We start from the raw sequence: 23147 nt of genomic DNA, 5'->3' as shown, positions 1-23147 counted from the left end.
CATCTTCCAACATGAGGAAGAGTTAACATGAGGAAGTATACTTTTAAGCAGCAAATGGTTACGCCTGATGAGATCTCAGCGGCTGGCTCTGTCTGAGTCTATTTACCTGATGAGATCCCAGTGCATGGCCCTGCCTGTACCTAGCTACCTGGTGAGATCTCAATGCCTAGCTCAGTTTGTGTCTCACAGTGGCTCAGTGCTTAGCACTGCTGCCTCAGTGCCATTTACACAGATGCAATTCCACCCTCGGACGACTGTCAGTGTGGAGGTTGCACATCCTCCCTGTGCATGTATGAGTTTCCTCCAGGTCCTCTGCTTTCCTCCCACAGTCTAAAGAAAGTGCAGATTAGCTGCATTGATCATGCTAAATTGCCCCTTGTGTACAGACATGTGTAGGTTAAGTGTATTAGCCATGGGCATTGTAGGTTATGGGAATAGGCGTAAAGGGCTGGGTCTGCATGGGATGCCCTTTGGAGAGCTGGTGTGGACTCGATGGGCTGAATTGCCTGCTTCCACACTGTAGGGAATTTTGTCAATCTATGAGATCCCAGAGTCTGGCTCTGTTTGTATCCATCTACCTGATGAGATCGCTGTCTGTGCCTATGTGGTTTGATCCTAAAATCTATGCAGTTGCCAGGTCTCCGGGGTCATTGCTGAACGTCAGAGGGAGGATATTCTCCAGCGTGCAAAACCCGCGGGAGGGCTCTGGGTTATTGCTGATTAGCTGGACCTCCCTCCCTTCACACTGGCGCAGTCTGGGGGAGTGCGCATGCGTGTGGCGGCGCCTTCTTCCCGGACGGTTGGAGGGTGAGATGGCAGCGCGCGTGCGAGTGACCGATGCGGTTTGTAAGGAACGGTACCCGCGGCCCCAGAGCCGGGAGGAGAGGCTTGGGTTGGCAGGGGAAACCCGAGCCATAAGGCAGCAGCAGCAACCTGTCGGACAGTCTGCCTGTCTTTGCTGATACAAGTGCTGTCCTGCCCATACCATTGCTGCCTTGCCGGCTTGGGATCGGACGCCCCTCGGCCACTTACTTACGGCAGTCACTGTACTCGAGGCTGCAGGCCTCGATGCGTGCTCTTCCGGTTCAGAGGTCAGCGCCGAGTTGACCAAATGACTGGTCTGTGAGGCTGTTATAAATTTACTGAGGTTTGTATTGTTTGGGCGGGAGAGTGTTGTGAATTCTCGCTGCAGTGGTAACAGGAGCTCAGACGAATGGGGGTTTATGGGCTGTGCAGCCACCACGAGGCCCTGCTGTTATTGCCAGGAAATGGATGGTGTGGTACTTTGTCCTAAGTCTGAGGAGCTGTATGAGGAAAGGTCTTGCATAATATCAGGGAGAAAGGTAAGCTGAGGGAGGGCAGGCAGGCAGTTCTAATGGGTGTAATAGAGCTGGTGGAACTGATGGTAAGGTAGAAACAGCAGAAATAGGAGAAGAATGGTGTCCGTGTTGACCAGGAGCTTTTATGAACATCTGGTGTAGGTTGCTGGACCTGAAGTAGAAACTCGTAGTCCTATGTTTGTAGCAAATGGGAAAAACTGTTGTGGGCCTCAGGGGTTTGCAAGCCAGGTTACGGCTGCTATCTTGTAATCAAGGCTCTCCTCAACTGTCTACTCCCTGTGGCTGAAGAACTCCCCTTGGAATGGCAGTATGGTTTCTGGCCACGGGCACAAGTGACATGATTTTCATTATGTGAAAGCTGCAGGAGAAATGCAGAGAAAAGAACCTACCCCTATACATGGTCTTCCATGACCTAACAAGGCCTGTGACACTGTCAATCGGGTAGCATTGTGGAGTATCCTTCTCCCCTTCAGCTTGTCACCATCCTTTGCCTACTCCACAATGACATGGAAGTTGTGGTAATGACATGGCTCCACCACCAACCCACTCCCTGTTTGGACCAGTGTAAGCAGGGCTGCATTATCTCCCCAAAGTTGTTCTTGATCTACTTTGCTACATTGCTTCACCTCACTGACTAATCCCCACTGGAGTGGAGCTAACCTGCGGAACCAGCATAAAATTCTTCAGCCTCTGCTGCCTTCAAGCCAAAACCAAAGTCACCCTTACCATTGCCAGCAAGCTGCAGTATGCAGATGAAATTTGCCTATGTGCAACTTAGAGGACAAACTCAAACAGTATCAGCACCTTTACAGCGGCTTATCAGTGCATGGGACTCACCCTGAATATCCACAAGTCAAAGGTTCTCTGCTAACCTGACCTGGCATTAAGGAGTGAACCCTTGATCATCAGTGTCCACAGGAGGCCTTAGAGAAGGTTGGCCATTTGCCGTATCTCGGGAGTGTCCCATCATCCAAAAGCTATTGATGAGATCCAGCACCACCTCCAATGTAATAGTGCAGCCTTCAGCTGCCTGAGGAAAAGGGGTTTGAGGACAACAACATTTCATCTGACTAAGATAACAAAGTGTGGGGCTGGATGAACACAGCATCTTAGGAGCACAAAAGCTGACGTTTCGGGTCTAGACCCTTCAACAGAAAAACTGCTGAAGGGTCTAGTCCCGAAACATCATCTTTTGTGCTCCTAAGATGCTGCTTGGCCTGCTGTGTTCATCCAGCCCCACACTTTGTCATCTTGGATTCTCCAGCATCTGCAGTTCCCATTATCTCTGATCACAACATTTTATCTGATTCCAGGTTCATGGTATGCAGAGCTGTCGTGGTTCCTGCTTCCTATATGGCTCTCAGATGTGGACTGCCAACAACTAACACCTCAAGGTGGAGCAGAACCACTGTCACTGTCTGCACAATATCCTGCAAATCTCCTGGGAAGAAACTCACTTGCTTACTCCCCAAAGCCTGTCCAATGTCTACCTGACACAAGTCAGGAGTGTGATGGAATGCTCCCCACTTGCCTGGATGAATTCTGCCCTGTGACAGGAAGGTTGCTAGCCATAGATAATGTTTTACGACACTGGCAATAGAACTATCCTCAGCAGGTGTATTTAAAATGTTGCAATTTATGATATAGAATCTACTGTGTAGAACAGTAGTAAAAGCTGATTTAACAATAACTCCTAGTAGAGAATTGAGCAAATATTTCCATATTTTATATGGCACACTTTTTATCCTCAGCGTGTGTGTAAACCTACCTCTTACAAATAGCCAGCACAAGGTAATTGACTGGCCTCCAGCTTTGCTGTATGATGCTAGTGACTCCACTGTAAGCATAAACTTACTTATTTTAGAATGCTTTGCATTTGCTAGGTGTTGATTTCAGTCAGTTCAACTCATTTAATTTGTTCTGAATTCTATGTGGAATTGTGAAGACTAATTCATTTTGCCATTTTACAGTTTTTCTTCCCTTTGTTGTACTTGCTGTTTTTGTTTAAATTACAATCGTAGACTCTGCTCCTTTGTGTTCCCCTCTGTTCAACAAGGGTGGTCCTAATTTTTGAAAGTGTACCCTAGTTCTGGACTTGCTCACAAGAGTAAAACAACTTTCCATATCCACCTTGTCAACATCTTTTTGAGTCTTTAAAACATGATTTTGTTTAGCTGCAGTGGAACTGGTAGAGACATGCCATTAGTCTATTAGTGTCTCACCCCAAAGGTGAAAGATAAGGAGAAAATCAGGTAGGGCTCGTAATCATTTCCTATTTTAATTGGCAGAAGCTCTTCTTATCTAATGTTGTCACAACATCAGAGTTCTAAATTTTCATCTGCATGCCTATATACGATTTTGATAGCCAACAAATAAAAACGTTATGTGGAGTGTACCTGTATTTCATTTGCCTTTGTTGTCTAATAAGTCATTGTTCTCTCTTTAGTGTTGCCACTGAAACCCAAGGGCCATGGATGACAACCTAGATTTCACCACTGGAGATGCTGGGGCCTCTGCTACCTTTCCAATGCAGTGTTCGTCTTTGCGCAAGAATGGATTTGTGATTCTGAAAGGACGCCCCTGCAAAATTGTTGAAATGTCTACATCCAAGACTGGCAAGCATGGGCATGCCAAGGTCTCTATTCATTGTTGAAATCCATAATTTTTTTGACTTGAGTTTGCTAATAGTCTGAATATTAATTAAAAAATCCCCCCCCCTCCTTTTCTGGTCACGTGCACCTTGCTAGGGTCCATTTTCTTTGGTGTCCCACTCTCAAATCATCTCTTAGTAAGAAAACTTACTCATTATTTTCATTCATGAGAGGCAGAATACACTCTACTTGATCTTCTTTCACACTTTTTAAAAAAAATTCACTAATGGGATGTGGGTGATGCCAGCATTTATTGCCTATCCCTGGTTTATCTTGAAAGTTGGTGGTGAGTTGCCTCCTCAGCCACTGGAATCCTATTATGACCATAATTTTGTTATGAAGGGAGTTGCAGGATTTTAACCCACTGACGTAGAAGGAACAGCAATATAGTTGCAAGTCAGGATGCCAAGTGGTTTGGTAGGGAACTTGCAATTGGTGCTCTTCCAAAACCTTTGCTGTCCTTGTCCTACTTGAAAGTAATAGTTGTGCATTTGGAAGGTCCTCTCTGAGGAGCCCGGGTGAATTTGTGCAGTGCATCTCGTAAGTGATGTATTTGAAGTACATCTGTCTCTGGACAACAGTTAATGCCCTGGTTGCAGAATCCAATCTGGTCTGCATTAACTCTGAGCATGTTGCCCCACTGAAATTGTATTTCTAAAGTACTTTGCTTTCCCTAAATGGCTACAAAACGTTCACTTTTATATCTGGACTGTTTATTAAAATCTTGTTTTTAAATGGCTTGAAGAGTTCAGTAACTGTACGTTGAATGTTTTGAGTAGTAGAGACATTGAAATATTTATTGTTTGGTTGAATGGTTCACTAAGCCAAAATAAAATTAATCTCTTGAGGTATAGCTTTCAGACTGAATTACAAAATGGAGCTTAAGGAACCAAGTCTAGATTTGAATGGTTAAGTTTCATTTGAAGTTTGTTTCAGTCAGTTTGTTCTAACAATATCTTCATATTTTGACTCTTGGCCTTGAACACAGGTCACACTTGTTGCCCTGATCCCAGTGGCCTTGAGAAATTGTGATTGCCTTGTAGTGCAGATGGTTTGAAGTAGCAGTCTAACGAGCTATGCTACTTCAATGGTCTTCCTTCAAGCTAGTGCTTTGCAACTTTCCTAACTCGTACAAACACGGGTAATCCAAAGTCTTTGAACCTTTCAGGTATCATGAGTGCTATGATTGTGGATATTTGTGTGCCAATTTTATGGAAATAAATGTATACAGTCGCTGCTGTAGTTCTGTATTCTTGTACAGTATGTTGAACTGAACATATTAAACATGACTTGTAAGATTGTACAGCATTGAAAGTTAGTGATACGTTTAGCGTTGCCTGTCTTTTCAGGTTCACATGGTTGGTATTGATATATTCACTTCAAAGAAGTATGAAGATATCTGTCCCTCTACCCACAATGTTGATGTCCCCAGAGTCACGAGAAATGATTATCAGGTAAGGTGGTGCTATTAATTGAAAAATTATTCCAATATCGTCCAAGAACAGTTCGTCAAAAAATGTTAACTGGTCAGTGGAATGATGGTCACTGTTCTTGGTCTCATGCTTTTTTGTTTTATTTTCTGGAGGAGAAAACGATTGGCATTTGCATTACGTGTTGTACGAAGGATGTGATCACATCAAGGGGTGGAGAGGAGATTTATGTAGATACTAACAAGAATGGAAAATTTTAGCATTGAGCAAAGATTAGATTGGTGCGGGTTATTTAAGGAAAGAGAGATTAAACTGAAGCATATAAAAATGACATGGGACACGGGACCTATCCAAAGATGCCAGAAACTGGAGGAATAGATACAAAAAAAATTCCAAAGAATTAACAGGAGTTAAGAATATTTTCACTCAAGTGGTTGTTGGGTCTGGAATTTGCTGCCTGGAAGTATGGTTTAGGCAGAAACCCTCAATGCATTTAAAACAAAAATAATTTGTCACGCCTTGCTGACAGCAAGAGCTGCAAAGTCAATTTACGTGCAAAAACACTTTTTATTCGGCACACATTCAGCTGATGGCAGTCTGAATCTTGTGTCCACAGAGACTTGCCTCCTTGTTCATGAATCACTAAAACTTCGTATGTAGGGCTCAGCAAGAAATGAAGGTGAATAGAATGTTGGCCTTCTTCACAAGGGTATTCTAATACAGAAGTTATAATGTCTTATTGCAATTATTTAGTGGCTTGGTGAGACCATACCTAGATTAATGGGTACAATTTTGGCTCCCTTAACTAAGGAAGGAAGACCTTGTCACAGGGAGTGCAATGGAGATTGAGGAAACTGGGCCTACATTGACTAGGGCTTTGAAGAATCGGGGTGACCTTATTGTAACTTATGATACGTTTATGGGTTGTGATAGTAGATGTGGATCAGACATTTCCTAAGTTGGTAAATCTAGAACCAGTGGACATAGATACAGGCAAGCAATTTAAGACTGAGATGAAGAATTTCTTCACTCGTGAGGGTGGTGAATCTTTGGAATTCTCTTCACAAGAGAGTTATGGAATCTCTAGCTTTGCAAGCAGGTTCAATACAAATCAGTAGATTATGACTGTAGGATAATGGTTTAAAATGGCATTGAGATACATTGCCAGTCATGTGTTTGAAGGAGCAGACCTACTTCTATTTCTTGCATTCTGATGTGAGTTTTCTATATTTCTATATTCATTACGTTAAAATTGGAGAAATGTTGAGAATTGAGTAGTCATTCCTCTATAGATGAGGGTTCTGTTCCTGAGAAAGCCACAAATAATGAAATTTGTGAGCGCAGAGTTCACTACAAAATACAGGTTAAAAAACCGATCAGTGAATTTTGGCCACCGATGTTGAATTTTTGTTACTTTTGGCACAAATAGGCAAATTTGCAAATCAAGATCTTATAGATATGTAGGGTTTACCGTGGTTGCAATTTGTAAGTGCGTAAACAGTCTTTCTGTGATCATTGTGTTTCTTAAATTTACTGCATTGGGAGTTGAGGGAGATGTTTTAGATTTGTTGCATTTTGTCAGTTTTTAGCAGGGGTGGTGGAGACCCAATTGTCTGGCATGTGTCTAGATCGGCATGGCCTTTGACTATTTCTTGTACAGGCAAGTGATAACTGCTAGTTTAGGCCAATTTCACAGGGTGTGGACTAGCTGGTTAAACAGTGGCCCAAATACTACTAAAAATAAAATCTGCACTCTTTACAGGCTTGCAGTCTTGTTACAGTGTATGCCCGTGTGCAAGCCAGCTCTCTGAGCATTTTTACTTTCTGCTTAAGTAGTCATCCAGTGGCTCTGAAGTGCCTTGATTGAATTTGCTTCCTTCACACTTCTAGTCTTTATATTCCATATCCAGGATACTCACTATGTGAAATGTTTTTTTTTCCTCACTTCATGTTTGTTTCATAATGTCGTAAGATGTAGGAGCAGAAATAGGCTGTTCAGCCCATTGAGTGCTCCGCTATTTAATTAGACATGGTTTATCTGATAATTCTTAACTTCAGTTCTTCTTTCCCATAACCCTTCATTCTTTTGCTGATTAAAAATTTGCCTCGCAGCCTTGAATATACTTAAAAACTCCACCTCTATGGTTCTCTGTGGTAAAGTATTCCACAGATTCACTACCCTATAAAATTGTCCTCTGTCTTAAATGAAAAGTCTGTTTGTAACATGGCCAGATATGTTGATCGTCAGTCTGTAAGTTTTTCCAATTACAACCTAATGGGAGGTAAAAGAAGTGGGAGAATTTCATGATTAGCCATCTGTGGAAGGTAGTGACAGGCCACTGCAATATGTGAATATTTGGGGTCCGAGTAATGATCTCTGTGGCATCGCCTGAGTCACTGCCTGTCATTCAGTAAAAGACCCATCTATTCCTTCTTTTTAATCTGTTAAAACAATTTTTTCTGTCCATCTCAGTCCATAGCCTCCAATCCCATGCACGTTAATTTTACGCATTAATCTCTTACGTGGGGCTTTTGTTGAAAGCCTTCAGAAAGTAGAAATAAACTGCATCCGCTGGCCCTCCACACTGTCAACTTTTCTAATTGAACCCTGAAAAGAATTCCAGTAGACTTCTCAAACGTGAATGCCTTATATACTGTGACATGTTCTACCACTGTTTTCTAAGAGTTCTGCTGTAAAACCCTTGATGAAATGTAGCATCTGCCCACAGCACCCAGGTTTGATTCCAACCTCGCGTGACTGTTTCTGTGGAGTTTGCATGTTGTCCCCATGTCTGCGTGAGTTTCTGCCAGGTGCACTGGCTTCCTCCCACAGTCCAAAGATGTCCAAGTTAGGTGAATTGGTCATGCTAAATTGCCCATAGTGTTTTGCAATGAGATTATACCCTGTTCTCCTTGACACAAACATAAGAGGAAACAATCTCTCTCTATCTGCCGTATCAAGTTCTCTAAGACTCTTGTGTACTACTATCGGGTCATCTCTCATTCTTCTGTATTCCAATGAGTAAAGATCCAATCTACTCAGCCTCCCCTTAGACAATCCCTCCACACTTTAGTATCAACCTAGTCAGACTTCTCTGGACTGCCTCCAGTATCTTTGCTTGGATAAGGAGCTCAAACCAGTTTTGGGTAGTTTGATTCAAGGCCTTCAATAAAAGCGAATAAAATGAACTCGGAGAAGCAACTATGAACCTCTACAGTTACAGTAGAGAGATTGGGAACCATGCTGCATAAGGCATCGGTGCAAATATGTTGCAGCTTTTAAGAGGTTTATAGATACATGTTTTGGTCGAGGGCTGTTAATGGTTTTGATGCATGTTTGTAACCTTTAGCATTGAGTGTCCAGCCCTTTCTAGCCCTGCATCATACAGCTTCACCACACAGATGAGGTCATATTGGATGGCTATTTTTTTGTTTGCCTAACAATTATTTCATATATAACTGAAGTTTTTTGGCATTGCTTCAGAGTTGGGATGGAATTGTCCACAGCTTTTTTTTCACCATGGGTTTTTTTTACCTCTTTAGGAGTTGGAATTGGTGTGGAAATTGGATTTCTTCATCTAGTGGATGCAGAATAGAGGCTGATCATTGTTAGTGGGGTATAAGTTTGGTCTTATGATCTTTCAACGACCCTTTGCCCCAACCCCTCCCTATCAGCAACAGTCAACTAGACTACTAACATTCATTACTGAGACTCGTGGGAATACAAGCTGCATTGAGGTTGGTTGTTAATTACAGCAATGCCTTTGTGGTGGCAGAATTACACACACCTGTACTGGCAGTCGTCAACGATCAGCTCAAAATCTTGTAGATGCTGAGTGTTTTTCTTTCCTTTTTCTCCTGTTTTCTGTAGTTGATTGGAATTACAGATGGCTACCTCTCTCTGATGACAGATAATGGTGAGATACGTGAGGATCTGAAACTACCAGAAGTTGATCTGGGAAAGGAAATACTTCAGAGATATGATGCTGGTGAAGATATAATGGTAAGGACAACAGGATGTGTATTTGTGCATGATCAGTGTTATGAAAAGACAATAAAAATGTCAGGGCCTCGAGACATTAGCAAATTCATGGATGGGACGACAGGATGGGAAGTCACCAGCTTTGTTATTCTAATTTAAATCTAACTCCTACAAACTGAGATTTGTGAGTTGGGTAATAATGCAGGATTCTTACTTCTGATTTTCTCCTATCAGCTTCTACTGGGAATGAACAAGACTAGATTTGTTAGCTTCCCATCAGTGCTTAGTGTTCAGTCTTCTATTTGAAAATTTGGCCGATCCGTGATGCGCTGGCCTGTGGTTTGATCAACAAAAATGGTTGGTGGTATTAGGGAGCTAAAATAATGAGGGGAAAGGGACTGATGAGCAATCAATTGGCCATCATCATCTGTAGCAAAAAAACTGTGAAGCTGCTTAAGAGTGAGTATTTATGGATTGAAAGGCATGACATTAAAATTTGGTGTTTTTAAAATATTGATGTTTGTAAAATGATAGTAGGAAGGCAGTGTGCTATCTCTTTAAAAGATGGTGTGCTTTTCTAGGCTTGGAGAAAAGAAAGTCTGTGGGCAGTTTGTGGATTTGCATGTGCATAGAGCATCCGAATTGTAACATTTGCATCAAAGGCTATTGTTAGCATTCCAAGCTGCAGTTTTGTTTTGTAATCGAGATAAGTTTGAATTTAGCCACTTGATTTAAACCAGGCACTTAGACACTAAAAATCAATCATCCAGCTCTGTACACCTTGTTATCTCAGATTCTTCAGCATCTGCAGTTCCTACAATCTCTAAATTTAAATCTGATGGTTTTTGACAATATAGGACCAATCTTATTGTAAGAAATTGACATGTCATCAAGGGTATAAAAGATGGGAACTGTTGTAAAATCACAGAGTAAACTGCCATCTGCTGAGAGATCATTGCTTTCAGCTCCTTAAGAAGGCATCATCTAAATAAACGTACCTTGGCACTCTTAGTTAATATTCCTGACAAAAGAGTTCAACGAAGAAGGCATTCCTGACACAAAATCACTGGAGAAGAGACAGAACATTCTGGAAGATGTAACCTAAAATACCCTATACAGACAACAAACAAAATGAACGTCATCTACAAAATACCTTGCAAGAACTGTGACAAATACTACATTGGACAAACTGGCAGAAAGCTAGCCACCAGGATACATGAACGTCAACTAGCCACAAAACGACATGACCCACTATCACTCGTATCCTTACATACAGATGAGGAAGGACTCCACTTTGATTGGGACAATACATCCATCCTAGGACAAGCCAAACGGAGACACGCACGAGAATTCCTAGAAGCATGGCATTCCAACTGGAACTCCATCAACAAACATTGATTTGGAGCCAATCTACCATCCCCTGAGGAAAAAGAGCAGGAAATGACATCACCAAACCCAAGGAAACCTAAACAGATAAATAGAAAGCGGGACATAACACCAGCGCTTCGTCGGAGGCTCACTGATGTTACCGAGGATGGTGACGAAACGTCTGAAAACTAACCTTCCGGCTCAGCGAGCAAACTTACATCCAGAACCTTACTGTAATTTTTGTTTGAAGTTTTGGTTTATGTAAATGGGACTTGTATTTATTGGAATAGCATACCATTAGAATCTTGTTTTATTGGGGAATCGTTAGTAGTTGGAGGAGAATTGTTAGGTTTGTTAACAATTTTTAGTTAATTTGTTCACTTTTCTGGAGTTGGATAAATAAATTGTTACTTGTTGATTTATGGTATGTGTCCGGACCTTATTTCATTTAATCACTCCTTTATAACATAGGGTGAAATTTATACGGTGAGGCAAGCCTGTCTGGTGTTTTGGCTTTGGTTATGAGGGGTGTTGACCTCCATTTTATGACACAATGTAATGTGATGCAGATCATGCAGAGTAATACAGTGGTATGAACTGCCTAACCATTGTCTTGTTGACCAGATTGGTGCTTAAAGTTTTTTTTTGTCAGAGGGAAATGGTGAGGTAGTCAGGAGGTTTTTTATTCCATATGACATAAATCCGGGTTCGGTTTGATTCAGTCCAAGCTTGGAACTACAGTTTTGTCTTCACATTAACATTTTTACTCCATCTCTCCTGTGTGCTTGGATGTTGCTGCTGTTGTGGTGTATTCCTAAAACAAATCCCTAGATTCACTGGCAATGAATATTTGGCTACTGACTGAAGCCATTTATTTCTAATGACTCTACCTAATATTGGGATTTTGACAATGTACTGTTAAACTTCATTGTATTATCTTTGTGATTATTGTCATTTATCAGAATTTAGAGGTGAACTTTTCAAAGCAGCCTGGTACTGCCTCTTGATCTTTGTAATGAATTTCAACATTCATATTGTGCAGTGAGGCTGAAGATCAACAAATAGTGGAATAATCTGATTCTCCTATTTCTGGCATTGTTCTGAAACCTGATCCATAATTGTCACTAATTTTGCTGATTATTTTTTTTTCCCCTTCTACCTAGGTCACAGTTCTGAGCACAATGAATGAAGAGGCCGCTGTTGGCATCAAGCACATGACTAAGCAGTAAACAGGGATCAAGAGACCAGTCCTGACTACTCGGGCCAAAACCTTGGATCTTAATTAGGTTAATTATTGCCAAAGTAATGGCCTTCACACCACAACCTCATTTCCTTCAAATTTTTTTTTTCCAAATGGCTCCAGACCAGACTTGACCTTGCTGCCCAATTGGCTGGTCAGTTGTTGCTACGGGCTGATTGGCTTTGTACTAAATCATGGCTATTGATGCTCCCAAATAAAAGTATGGCAATGTAATATTTGCTGCCGTTGATCCTATTTTTGTTTGCAGAACTGGCCTATAGTGTGAATTCCGAAAGCTGCCTGTCCAGCGAGTGGTTTGATGTCCAACCTCATTGCCTAATGAGTGTTTCCTACACAATACACTTAGCAGCTATGAGCAACTAACTATTACCTCTGTTACACTCCTAAGTTTTTTTTCAAAAATTGTTGCACCTTGTGTTGCAAAATTCTACTAATACAGTTTTGGTGCTTGTCCTGGGCAGATGGGGCAAGTTTTCCAAATATTGCATTATGAAAGAAGTCAGTATAAATCTGGAGACTGTATTATGCTGCAAAATTTCACACGAAATCTTGACTGATTAAAAATTGTTATATTCAATTGCTTATAACTTTTATTGTATTTATCATGCAGTAGGATTAAAACATGTGAATCATTTCCTGGAACTTGTCTTTGAGGTGCATTTTGTGTTGTATATATCAGACACTAATTGTTACAAGATGACTGTTAAACCCTTTATGGAAGGGACAGGCTGCTGTGTATGGAAATCTTTCCATTACTCGCTTGTGGATGTAGTACTTGTCAACTCACTTACTCCGGTATCAAACAAGATCAGACTGCCAAGTTCAATGCATCACTAGCTGGTGTGACTTAAAAATAAGTATGTGGTGAGAGTTGAACTTTATTCCTGAAAACTACTTTTGGTTTGATTTTGATCTGTACGCATTTTAATGGGACACTGAATGGATTTCGGTGAAGTTACCAAAAGCCTTATATTGTGTCCTCTTCCCTCCTGTCTTCTAAATGCCCTGCTCCCCAATCCCCAACTCTTTCCTGTGATATGGGAATATTGCTGATTTCCATCTTTTCTGTATACTCATTGGCTGACTTTCTTTGGGCTGCCTCCTATGTAATTTAATAAATACTGTTTTGTAGGGCTCCTGAATATGCACTTTGTATTTGAGCACTTGGTTGCTAGAAATCCATTTGAGACAGTGTAACGGCAGTCGTCTGGTTTGATGTGTGTCATAATAATTTCAATGATTTGCATTATCTTTACAAATCCAGGGTTTGTGTTCCTTTTTTTGTTAATTTTACTTCTGGTGCAGAAATGGCTGCAGATCATTGGGCCTACATCTCATTCTTTTACAGCAGGCTGCTTGAAATTAGAGGACTCACTTTCAGAAATGGTTCACAGGTAACAGATTGGTTGCTTTTCTCACAGCAATCAAGGTTGAGTTTAGCTCAGTGTGTGAAAGTTACTTGTGGAGCAAGTAAGATGAGGGAGTGTTAAGCAACTGATCCTAGACAATGTAGACTTACGGTATAAAACTGTAATAAAGTGACAGTATTATTTTAAAGATTGGTATGGGGAATTGGGAATGCCACATTTTACTATAAGTGAGCTGCAGTCGCCTTCTGGAATTGAATAGACCAGCACAGGCATATGCCAGCTGTCTAAAAGAGAGACTTGTTAATCCAATTCTCAGTTTATCCTGAGCACAACACTTTGTTCCTTTTTTCCCCAAGTATTTATTACATGTTTTTGAAAATTCCATCCACCACCTTGTCAAGGTTATGCATTCCAGTAAGAACTTAGTGAATATAAATATTTATTCTCTCACCCTTGCCTAGCTATTTACCAATTACAATAAATCTGTTATCTCAATATGCCCAGTCCTGCCAGTGAAATTTGTTTACAATATCCAAATTCCTTGTTAATTTTGGGAACAGCAATTACATCTTCCCATAATTCATGCTTTATAGAAAGCAATCCCAGCTTGGCCAGTGTTCTTGTTGGATGGGAGGTAGGGATAGCAAAATGGAAATGTTTCATTCATTCCTCTCCCAGTATGTCAAAGATTTTGTTTTACAAGGGGATGGTTGAGCGGATGTTTGCGCTCTCATGAGCCCTTACTGTTTGAGTTTGTAAATACAGTAGTGCTTCACTGAGAATGAATGAATGGAGTCTTTCTCCAGCTATTTGATGCATTGAGCTGGGCATAAATACACAAGACTAGATTTCAAAAGATTTAAGTCTGCGTGAACAAATCAAATTGTTGGCTGAAATGCAGTTGTCATATTATTTTAATGTGATCTATTAGACACTTTGTGTACATTTTAGCTGCCTGATAAATCTTACTGAAAGTTTTGTAATGCAATTAAAGCCTAATTTGCTTTAGAAATCAAATTCAGACACACTGACATAACAATTTCAGGAAGCTGACAGTTGCAAATAGTGCACCCTTGATATTTTATTCACAAAACATGTACATCTTTACCATTTCTTATCACTTCAGTGTTATATTGGTGTCTCCTTTGACCTAAGTATCAGTGCACTTGCTGCATAAATTGAGCAGCAGATGGGTCAGGCTACTAATTTTTCCTAGATTTTGTTTTTTTTTGTTTTCAACTAATAAGGGCTCAGAGTAAAAACTGTAGCAAAAGATGTTTAAACTGAATGCCTGTGATGCCATTTATAAAGCAATGCTATTGCAAATTTAAGTTTTGCACAAAACTTGTAAACTTCGATTAAAACATGTTCAGATAATTGCTCTCCTGATGACTAATTTTTTTTTGTTTCTCCAATTTGTTTCTGGATCAGCTGTTTGAATGAATACCCAGTCAGTAGCCATTCTATTGTAGAACTTCCAACACTGAACAAAACCAGTGGTTTCTGCTATGTTGATGTTCATCTGAGGAAACACATGTAGTGTCCTATGTGCCTCATGTCTGGATGATTGCAGGAGAAATTAGATTAGGTCTGCTTTTCTGTGGCTGTTGTAAGATGTCCTCTTTATATTGCCAAGATTAGATTCACAATAAAAAGTGTGCTGGAGAACCACAACAGGTCTGGGGCTATCTTGTTGACTGGTTTGTGATGCAGAGTGGCACCAACACTAGGTGTGGGAATGAAGGTCATGCTTTATCAACCTTGTTTGAGACGTGAGGAGCCTCTGGTAAAATTCATGATCAGTCATTTATGAGAGCAGCTCTATTCTCCTCTGGTACTGTTGTTATTATTACTACTACTACTAATAGTAAAATTCAACAAATGATTTTCAAAAACAAAACTTCAAAACAAAGTTTAAATCAGTGCTTAATTTCTAAAGCATTCTCAAGATGGTCATGTAATGGGCCCTGTAATAATGTGGGAGGAATGATGCTGTGAAAGGTGCAATGAAGTGTATCCTTTTATGTCTTTCTCTCATCTGCCCAGTTCATTTGGGGTAGTGGAGTAAACTTCTCACCACTCTGGGTTTTTAAATTCAGGAGTGTTTTTTTTTAAATGAACACGGAAATCTTGCATATATATAGCCCTGCTATGGTCTTCAGCGATAGTGTATTTCAAAACACTAATTTCCAAAATTACAATGACATAGTTTAAAAGGTGGCTGCTAATTTGAATACACAGCTACCACAAACAACAAACAAAGATCATGTGGCTATAGTTTCTACTGCACCACAGCTGTCCACGGTTTTCTGCTTTTCCCAAATGACCATATCATCAATATACCTTTGTTGAAGGACTCTCGACCACAGAAGAATGTAGCGATAACGAGATCTCGGCTCTTTTTCTGAAGCAGGGTCTAGCCTGAAACAACAACGTTCTTGCTCCACTGATGCTGCTGGGCCTGCTGTCTTCATCCAGCTCTACACCTTGTTATTTCAGATTCTCCAGCATCTGCAGTTCCTATTATCTTTGAAACAGAGGAGCGTAGTGTGGCATAATGTGACAGATTTATGGCTTGGGCTAATTTAGAGCTATGGGAATACAGGTTAAAATCTCACCTACTGAGTTGTAAAGAATGGAAATTTAGTTGATTAAAACCTGGAATATAACACATAGCTCAACTACCATGCTTCGCAAACACCACCAATTGCTTAAAAACCCATCTTGATTTACTGTTATCAGAGATGATGGGAACTGCAGATGCTGGAGAATCCAGGACAACAAGGTGTGGAGCTGGATGAACACAGCAGGGCAAGCAGCATATTCAGGTCTAGGCCCAAAACGTCAGCTTTTGTGCTCCTAAGATGCTGCTTGGCCTGCCGTGTTCATCCAGCTCCACACTTTGTTCTCCTGGATTTAACGTTACCCTAGTCTGACCCTCATACGACTCTAGGACAGCAGTCAGATGATAGGCACATAACTCTTAAAATGTCTCAGCAGACCACATTGTTCAATGACGGCTGAGAATGGTAATGCTAGTCTGCACAGCAATACCAACACCCCTGGGAAAGAATGACAAATAACACGAAAGTTAAAGGAAGGAATATAGCACGTGTCCTCGTTGTCACGTGACTTGAGACCGCGTTGTCCGACCGTGCAGGGGTGTGGTCTGCGTGCTGACGTCACAACGTACGTTGCTATATAAAGTGAAGAGGTAGGCCGGTCGCTCTTTTCCGTCTCGGTCCTTAGACCGTGATGGCGCCGGTGAGTCACAGAGTAGTAGGCCTTGGCTAACGGCCCCGGAATACACATACCGGGTCTCCGTCGCTTGATTGACTGCGGCGCGAGCACCGAGGTTTTGTGGCCTGTAGGCACGGTTTTAGCAGAAGCCGCCTCAGATGGTTGGATTTGATCACTGCTCGGTGGGCGCACATTGTAGGCAGCTGGGAGCCATTGTAAATCATCCCGAAGATTAGTCCAGCTCTGTTTCTTGAATTTTTCAATGTAACTCATTATATGCAGCAGCTAATAATTTTACAACCGGCCTCGGCTTTGCCTTCACCCCTTTACCCGGGTCTTCTCCATTGTGTAACGTTAGAATTATACAGCATGGAAACAGACGCTACGGTCCAGCTAGTGCATGCCGACCATAATCCTAAACTAGACTGATCCCCCCCACCCCCCGCCGGCGTTTGGTTCGTATCCCTCCTGACATTCCTTATTCATACACTTACCTAAATGTTTTACAAACATTGTAACTGTACCTGCATCCACCATCACTTCTGGAAGTTCATTCCACACGCGAAGTACTCATTGAAAGAAAATGGCCCTCGTGTCTTTTTAATCTTTTCCTCAACTTAAAAATATGCCCCCAAGTCTTGAAATCCCCCACCCTAGGGAAAAAGCACTTGCTATTCGCTTTATCCATAGTCATAATGATTTTGTAAACCTCTTTTAGGTCACCCCTCAATCTCCTGTGCTCCAGCGGAAAAATGTCCCAGCTTATCCAGCCTTTCTTTATACCTCAAATCATGCTACATCCTGGTAAATCTCTTCTGAACCCTCCACCTTATTAAGAGTCTTCCTATAACAAGGAGGCCTCACCAGCACCCTGTACAACCTCAACATCATATCCTAATTCCTATACTCTAGAGGTCTGAGCAATGAAGGCAAGCATGCTAAATGCCACCTTAACCACCCTATTTATATGTGATGCAAGCTTCAAAGAATTAGGTGAATCCCTTGGAGTCTGTGTTCTACAACATTGCCCAAACCCTTATTTTTAATTGTCTTTGTTTGTTTTACCAAAATGCAATACTTCACATTTATCCAAATTAAACTCCCTTTGCCATTCTTCAGCCCATTGACCTATTTGATCAAGATCTAATTGTAATCTTAGATAACCTTCTTCACTATCCACTATACCACCAATCCTTGGTGTCGTCCCCAAAGTTACTAACCATGCTTTCTATGTTCTCATCCAAATTATTTATATAAATGACAAATAAAGTAGACCCGATTCAGATCCCTGTGCAGCTCTGCTGGTCACTGGTCTCCAGTCTGAGAAGCATCACTCTGTCTCCTGAACGTCGGAGTCTGTAGTTGAGACCCTGCTGTTTGGTGCTTGTATTTTCTCATGCGTTCCTTCCTGCCCACAGAAGAAGTCGTCTTTGTGCCTCAAGGCCAAGAAGAAGCCAGTCTGGAAATTCACCCTCAACCTCTCCAACCCAGTAGAAGATGGCATCCTTGACTGCAGCAACTTTGTAAGGAATTTAAAACCAACATAAACTGTTAAGAGTTACTGGAAGTATGAATTAAAAATAGAAGGTGCTCAAAATACCTAGGTGGTTTGTCAGCACCTGAAGAGAGAAGCAGTCAGTGATCTTTTGTCAGAATGTTTGTTGAAAATGCTACTGTCAACTCAAAGCTGTCCCAGGTGTTGGTTGATCGCAACATGCTCAACATTTTTGGGTCTTTAATATAAATAATTTACCCTTTTTATTTTCTGCCTGCCTTGACCACAGCTCCTCTGATATTCCCACCTTTGTGCCCACTCATTCTCTGAGTGCTGATGGTCTGATTGGATATTACAGTAGTGTCTAGCCTATGCACTTGTGTGTCATGGAACAAGACGATCCAGAGTGGAACTCTGCATAGCTTCTACAGGGGTAGAGTGCAGCAAAAGCTGTGATTTTACTCTCCATAGTAGCTACTGTGCCTGACTGTTAGTGCATTGGGAATTGGTGTACTTGCAAGGATGGTCAAAAATCCCCACACTCCTACAGAACAAAATGAGAAGTGAGACATGAGAAACACTGATGAAATGAAGGTGGCTTATATCAAAGTCGCTAATCACATGTTAAAAAGAAGTGGGTGTCTTAAGTGACATGGATTGATTTAAAATATTATGTACTAAATGGGTTATAACCCTGTGCTCCAATCTTGCATACTGCTGGAGAATTTGCTGTTGTGGTCATAAATTCTGTTTGCTGTAGTGTATAACAGTTGTGTTTCAGTAGACTGTGTAGAATGTTAGCAATAGCGATTTCCTTTTGTATTGTTGCTCTACTGGTCTCTTTGTGAGTATTGACCTAAGTTCAGTACCTTGTAATGATGGAATGGTTTCAGCAGAAACTGGATGCTTGTACTAGATCAGGTCCAGCACCTATGTTCCTGTCAAGATAATTGAGTCTTAACTGTATAGGAATCTAACACAGTCCCATTGTGACTTCCACAAGCAACTTCAATGTTGGAAAAAGTCCCAAGGGAACATTAATGGAATCAGTTTTCCTGTTATGTGCCTGAGTAGACTTAGAACTTTGACCATATAACTTCTGAGAAGGAGAATGCCATGAATTTAGTCTGGCTCTGTATTGACTAAAATGAAGGAGGTGACTAGCAGCTGCAAGGTTTTAGAACCTGTTGAGTTTTTAACAAATGGTCGAATTTCATTCTCTTCCTCCCTTTAAGTCTTGGCCCACCTAATGGCTTTGCTTTGGCTAGGGTCCTCGTCCCTAGTCTGTGCCTAGGGTTACCTTCCCTAGTGTCCCATGGTTTTTTGTTTCATAACAGGAGCAGTTTCTGCGGGAGAAAGTGAAGGTTGGTGGGAAGACTGGAAACCTGGGCAATGTTGTCCAGATTGAGAGCCTAAAAAACAAGATCACTGTTACGTCAGCCAACAAGTTCTCCAAAAGGTAAGAATTTGTCTCCTTGCATCATTTCTTCTTGTGGCAGTACCATGATTGGTCTTGGCACTCAGTGTAACGAGGATGGGAGGGTGAGGCTCCTGAGATCTGACTTTGTGCCATTAGCTCAAGCATTGAAGTAGCTTAGGAATGTGTTCTGCCAGCCTTTATTTAGTTTCGCAAAAGAAAAACTTAATTTAAAAAAAAGTCGCACTGACCATTGAGGTAGCAATATTCAGCATTTGTGTGATGCTGCCATGGTTGCATAGTTAGGTTGGGCCTGAGCAAACCACATGGGTAAGTGTCACCAGGTGTGTGGCTGCAACCATGTTGCAATAGAATCACAGAAATATATGGCATTGAGAACAAGCCATTTGGCCTGGCTGTTTATGCTGTAGTCTCTGCAAAATTCAGATACTTATCCAACTGTTTTGATGTCAGGTTTAGTTTTGCATTAATTGGCTGATTTTCCTTTAGTATATTGCCACTGTACCCTGCTTCACAAGAGATATGAAGCTGTTGGCTTGATTGTGGAGTCCTATGCCACTTGAGCTTTGGTTGAACTCAGTGCCTTGAGGTAGAGTGTAGATGGTTGTGAGTAAATCCAAAGGACCTTTAAACATAAGGATAAGTTTCGCCCTGGGGTTCAATCCAAAGAACTTGATTATGCTGTTGCTTGACCTAATATCAGGAATGACTTAATTCTGGAACTGCGTCCTGTCCTGCCTATCAGGAAAACTGCAGCCTTCTCCCTGGACAGAATAGTACTAACATTTGTCTTATAGAGCTCTTTTCAAAACTTCTGAAGCACTTTGCATTGTTGAATCAATTTTGAAGTTTAGTCCCTGTAATGTAAGAAACACACATGATGACTATGATGGGTGAAATGCTTTTATAAACGAGCGTCACTGCACCATTAGTAGAACTATTTTGATTTAACCACGAAAATGGCTGGTGTCTCTTTTTTTTTTAAATAAAGAAACATTAACCAGACTGTTTTACTCAATACTTTTCAAAAAAAACTCAACCAGCATTTGTCACTTGTTGCAAGATAATATCTGCGCTGTGATCTGGAATTAGAACTGTATCCCCTTCATCCTAAATGCAGGCACACACTGAACACGAAGACAGCTGTCTCCACAGAAATTCTGTTTTCAGAATGGGGACAAAAGCACCCTTCAGGGCCAAGGATAGAATGCGATGACTCCTCATGGTTTGTCAGGTTTCATGTTAGTGAAATTGAGTTGCTGACTGCTGTAGACTGATGGAAATTTGCAGTCACCCTGAATCTTGGTCTATGGAAAGCAGTCAAAGTCCACTTTTGCCAGTTTTTTACAGTGTTGAGAAATACTAGTATGTGGAAATGTTATCCCAGGAACATCTACTGAGAAAAGGGAAAGATTTGCAGCTTCTGGGCTGTTTTTCTTACTGTAATAGTCTGCTGAACAGAAAACTAACTCCTGTTATGACAGGAATGGCCGAACCCCACTGATAATTAAACTTAAACACAAGCCCCAATCTGTTATGACAGGAGTTGAGGCCCCTCCCTAATAATTACCCCCAAACACCCAGAGAAGCTTGTCTAGGCCCTCGTAATCTGTTAAAAATGGTTAAAAGAAAGAACATCCCTGCTCTTGACTTTACAAATAACAAGAAGTGATTTATTTATTTAACCCAACAATGAACAAATTAACAAAATTACTAACAAACAAACAAATTCCCCCCCCCCCCCCCCCCCCCCGGCCACTACTATTTACTCCCTAACTGGTCTAAATTCTAATGGAAAGCTTTTTAAATAAAGACAAGTCCCAGTAATATAAGCCCAGTCAATAAGAAGCAATAAGTTATAACTTAATATCTCTAAGTTCGCACAGACTGTCTTCTGGAATATTGTCTTTCTTCACAAACACCTCTTTTCCATTAATTCTACTCTCAGGAATATTTCAGCTCTAATTCCTTCAATGAGCACTTTGAGCTAAAATACCGTGGTAACTTTGATTAATTAGATGGATTTTCTCTGAGAGCTGCATGGCGTTAACTCTGGCAGTTGGTGTCCACATCTTATAAACCCATAATGACAAAATTGGCTTTTTGTATCTCGTGCTTCGTTTAAATTAATTTGCCGAATTCAAACTCGTCACAGTATCAAAACTTGATGTTGCCTGCCACCTGAGGCTTTCTTTGAAACACTTGTTTTACTTTTTGATGCTCTCTGTACTGGCAACTTAGATGCTGCTCGTAGCCATACATGTTACATACAAAGCACAAATCTCTTGAAGGAACCAAATATTTTAGCTCCCTGCCTTCCACTTCACAATCACTCTACCCAACTTTGTAACAGTCCAGAAAAGGTTGCGAAGTAGCCATTAACACAGGGACTGACATAGACTTTTCCAGTCTTTTTTGACTTTTGCCTGTCATTTGTCCAAAATCACTTTATATTTCTGTAAGTAGCAGGTGAGTTACAGCACACGTTAAACTGTTGACTTCAGTCCTTGCATAAGCCATATAGTGAACTCCTTTCAATGCAGAAAATGTCCAAACCACTCCATATCATCCACGTGTTTTACAGTCTTTAAATGTAAATATATATACCCAAAACACATTGGTCAATTTACACACAGCAAGCAATTATGCACACAAAATGGTATTGTGATTATTTGCTTTTGGAAGGTTGATTGAGGCCAGGGAATGAATTCATTTTCAGATTTTGGGATTGAATGTTTGGTTTCAACTGAAAGGATGACTTCAGACCATTTAACACTCCCTTGGTGCTGTACTGGATTGTCAGACTGGATAATTGCACTCTGTCATAAGTGGATGTTGAATCCGTGACCTTTTGACTCGAAGATGGGAATGATCCCAGGTGATCAACAGGTGGGTGTTAGATAGGTGTTTAAATCTTGACTGCCTCTGTTTTGCCTCCTCAGATATCTGAAGTACCTGACCAAAAAGTATCTGAAGAAGAACAACCTGCGAGATTGGCTACGGGTTATTGCTTCTGATAAGGAGAGCTACGAGCTCCGCTACTTCCAAATCAGCCAAGATGAAGAGGAGTCGGAAACAGAGGACTGAACAGATACTTGAGTTAGGAGACCAAGGACTCTTGTACAAAAAATGTGTGGTTTTCAGAGAACATCGATATAAAACATTATTAACTTATTAATAAATCGCACTTTCACAGAATAGTTGTTTGTTGCAGAAATTTATATTTGCTGAAAAACGCATTTTGTTTAAACTTTTGATCCTGCACACATCAGGACATAATACCATGAGAAGGGCTGCGGTTGGTAAGTAAACTCTCATTACGGCAACTGTAAAGTTTGACGATGACTGATAACTTTTTATGTAAATTGAAAAGAGGAAAAGCAATGTAAGGGTAATGTTGCCATTGTCCTATTGGACCACAGGCTGCTCTCATTAAAGACAGCACAGTTCTCAAGTAATTTTTCAATTTGATACAATCATGATAGCAGAAATAGTGATGTCAATGCAACGTGGAAACTGCTCTACGTCAGTGTGATGCAGAGGAAGCACTTATGTAGTAAGTGTTTTGAGGA

General features: G+C 41.0%; 2 protein-coding genes across 7 annotated transcripts; both read left to right on the top strand.

Annotated features, from left to right (window-relative positions):
• The first annotated feature begins 687 nt into the window (after positions 1-687).
• LOC125457664 (eukaryotic translation initiation factor 5A-1-like) lies at positions 688-14779 on the top strand. Of its 5 annotated transcripts, XM_048542205.2 has the most exons (6): positions 766-807; positions 2654-2734; positions 3787-3975; positions 5341-5445; positions 9293-9424; positions 11935-14779. In XM_048542205.2, the coding sequence occupies exons 3-6, from the start codon at positions 3811-3813 to the stop codon at positions 11998-12000; spliced, it is 468 nt and encodes a 155-aa protein (XP_048398162.1). In that variant the 5' UTR covers positions 766-807; positions 2654-2734; positions 3787-3810; the 3' UTR covers positions 12001-14779. The 5 variants fall into 5 exon arrangements, with proteins under 5 accessions (XP_048398165.1, XP_048398162.1, XP_048398166.1 ...); XM_048542208.2 differs by lacking the exon at positions 2654-2734 and having other exon boundaries at positions 688-807; XM_048542209.2 differs by lacking the exons at positions 766-807; positions 2654-2734 and adding an exon at positions 1028-1147.
• A 1812-nt stretch (positions 14780-16591) lies between these two features.
• LOC125457854 (large ribosomal subunit protein eL22-like) lies at positions 16592-22773 on the top strand. Of its 2 annotated transcripts, none has more exons than XM_048542545.2 (4): positions 16592-16666; positions 18061-18165; positions 19475-19596; positions 22518-22773. In XM_048542545.2, the coding sequence occupies exons 1-4, from the start codon at positions 16658-16660 to the stop codon at positions 22660-22662; spliced, it is 381 nt and encodes a 126-aa protein (XP_048398502.1). In that variant the 5' UTR covers positions 16592-16657; the 3' UTR covers positions 22663-22773. The 2 variants fall into 2 exon arrangements, with proteins under 2 accessions (XP_048398502.1, XP_048398503.1); XM_048542546.2 differs by having other exon boundaries at positions 16639-16666; positions 18064-18165.
• The last annotated feature ends 374 nt before the right edge of the window (positions 22774-23147 follow it).

Source organism: Stegostoma tigrinum, chromosome 14 (genome assembly GCF_030684315.1).
Source record: "Stegostoma tigrinum isolate sSteTig4 chromosome 14, sSteTig4.hap1, whole genome shotgun sequence".
In the NCBI taxonomy this organism is placed as follows: domain Eukaryota; kingdom Metazoa; phylum Chordata; class Chondrichthyes; order Orectolobiformes; family Stegostomatidae; genus Stegostoma; species Stegostoma tigrinum.
The sequence above is the reverse complement of the archived record's forward strand: the minus strand, read 5'-3'. Positions and strand labels throughout refer to the sequence as shown.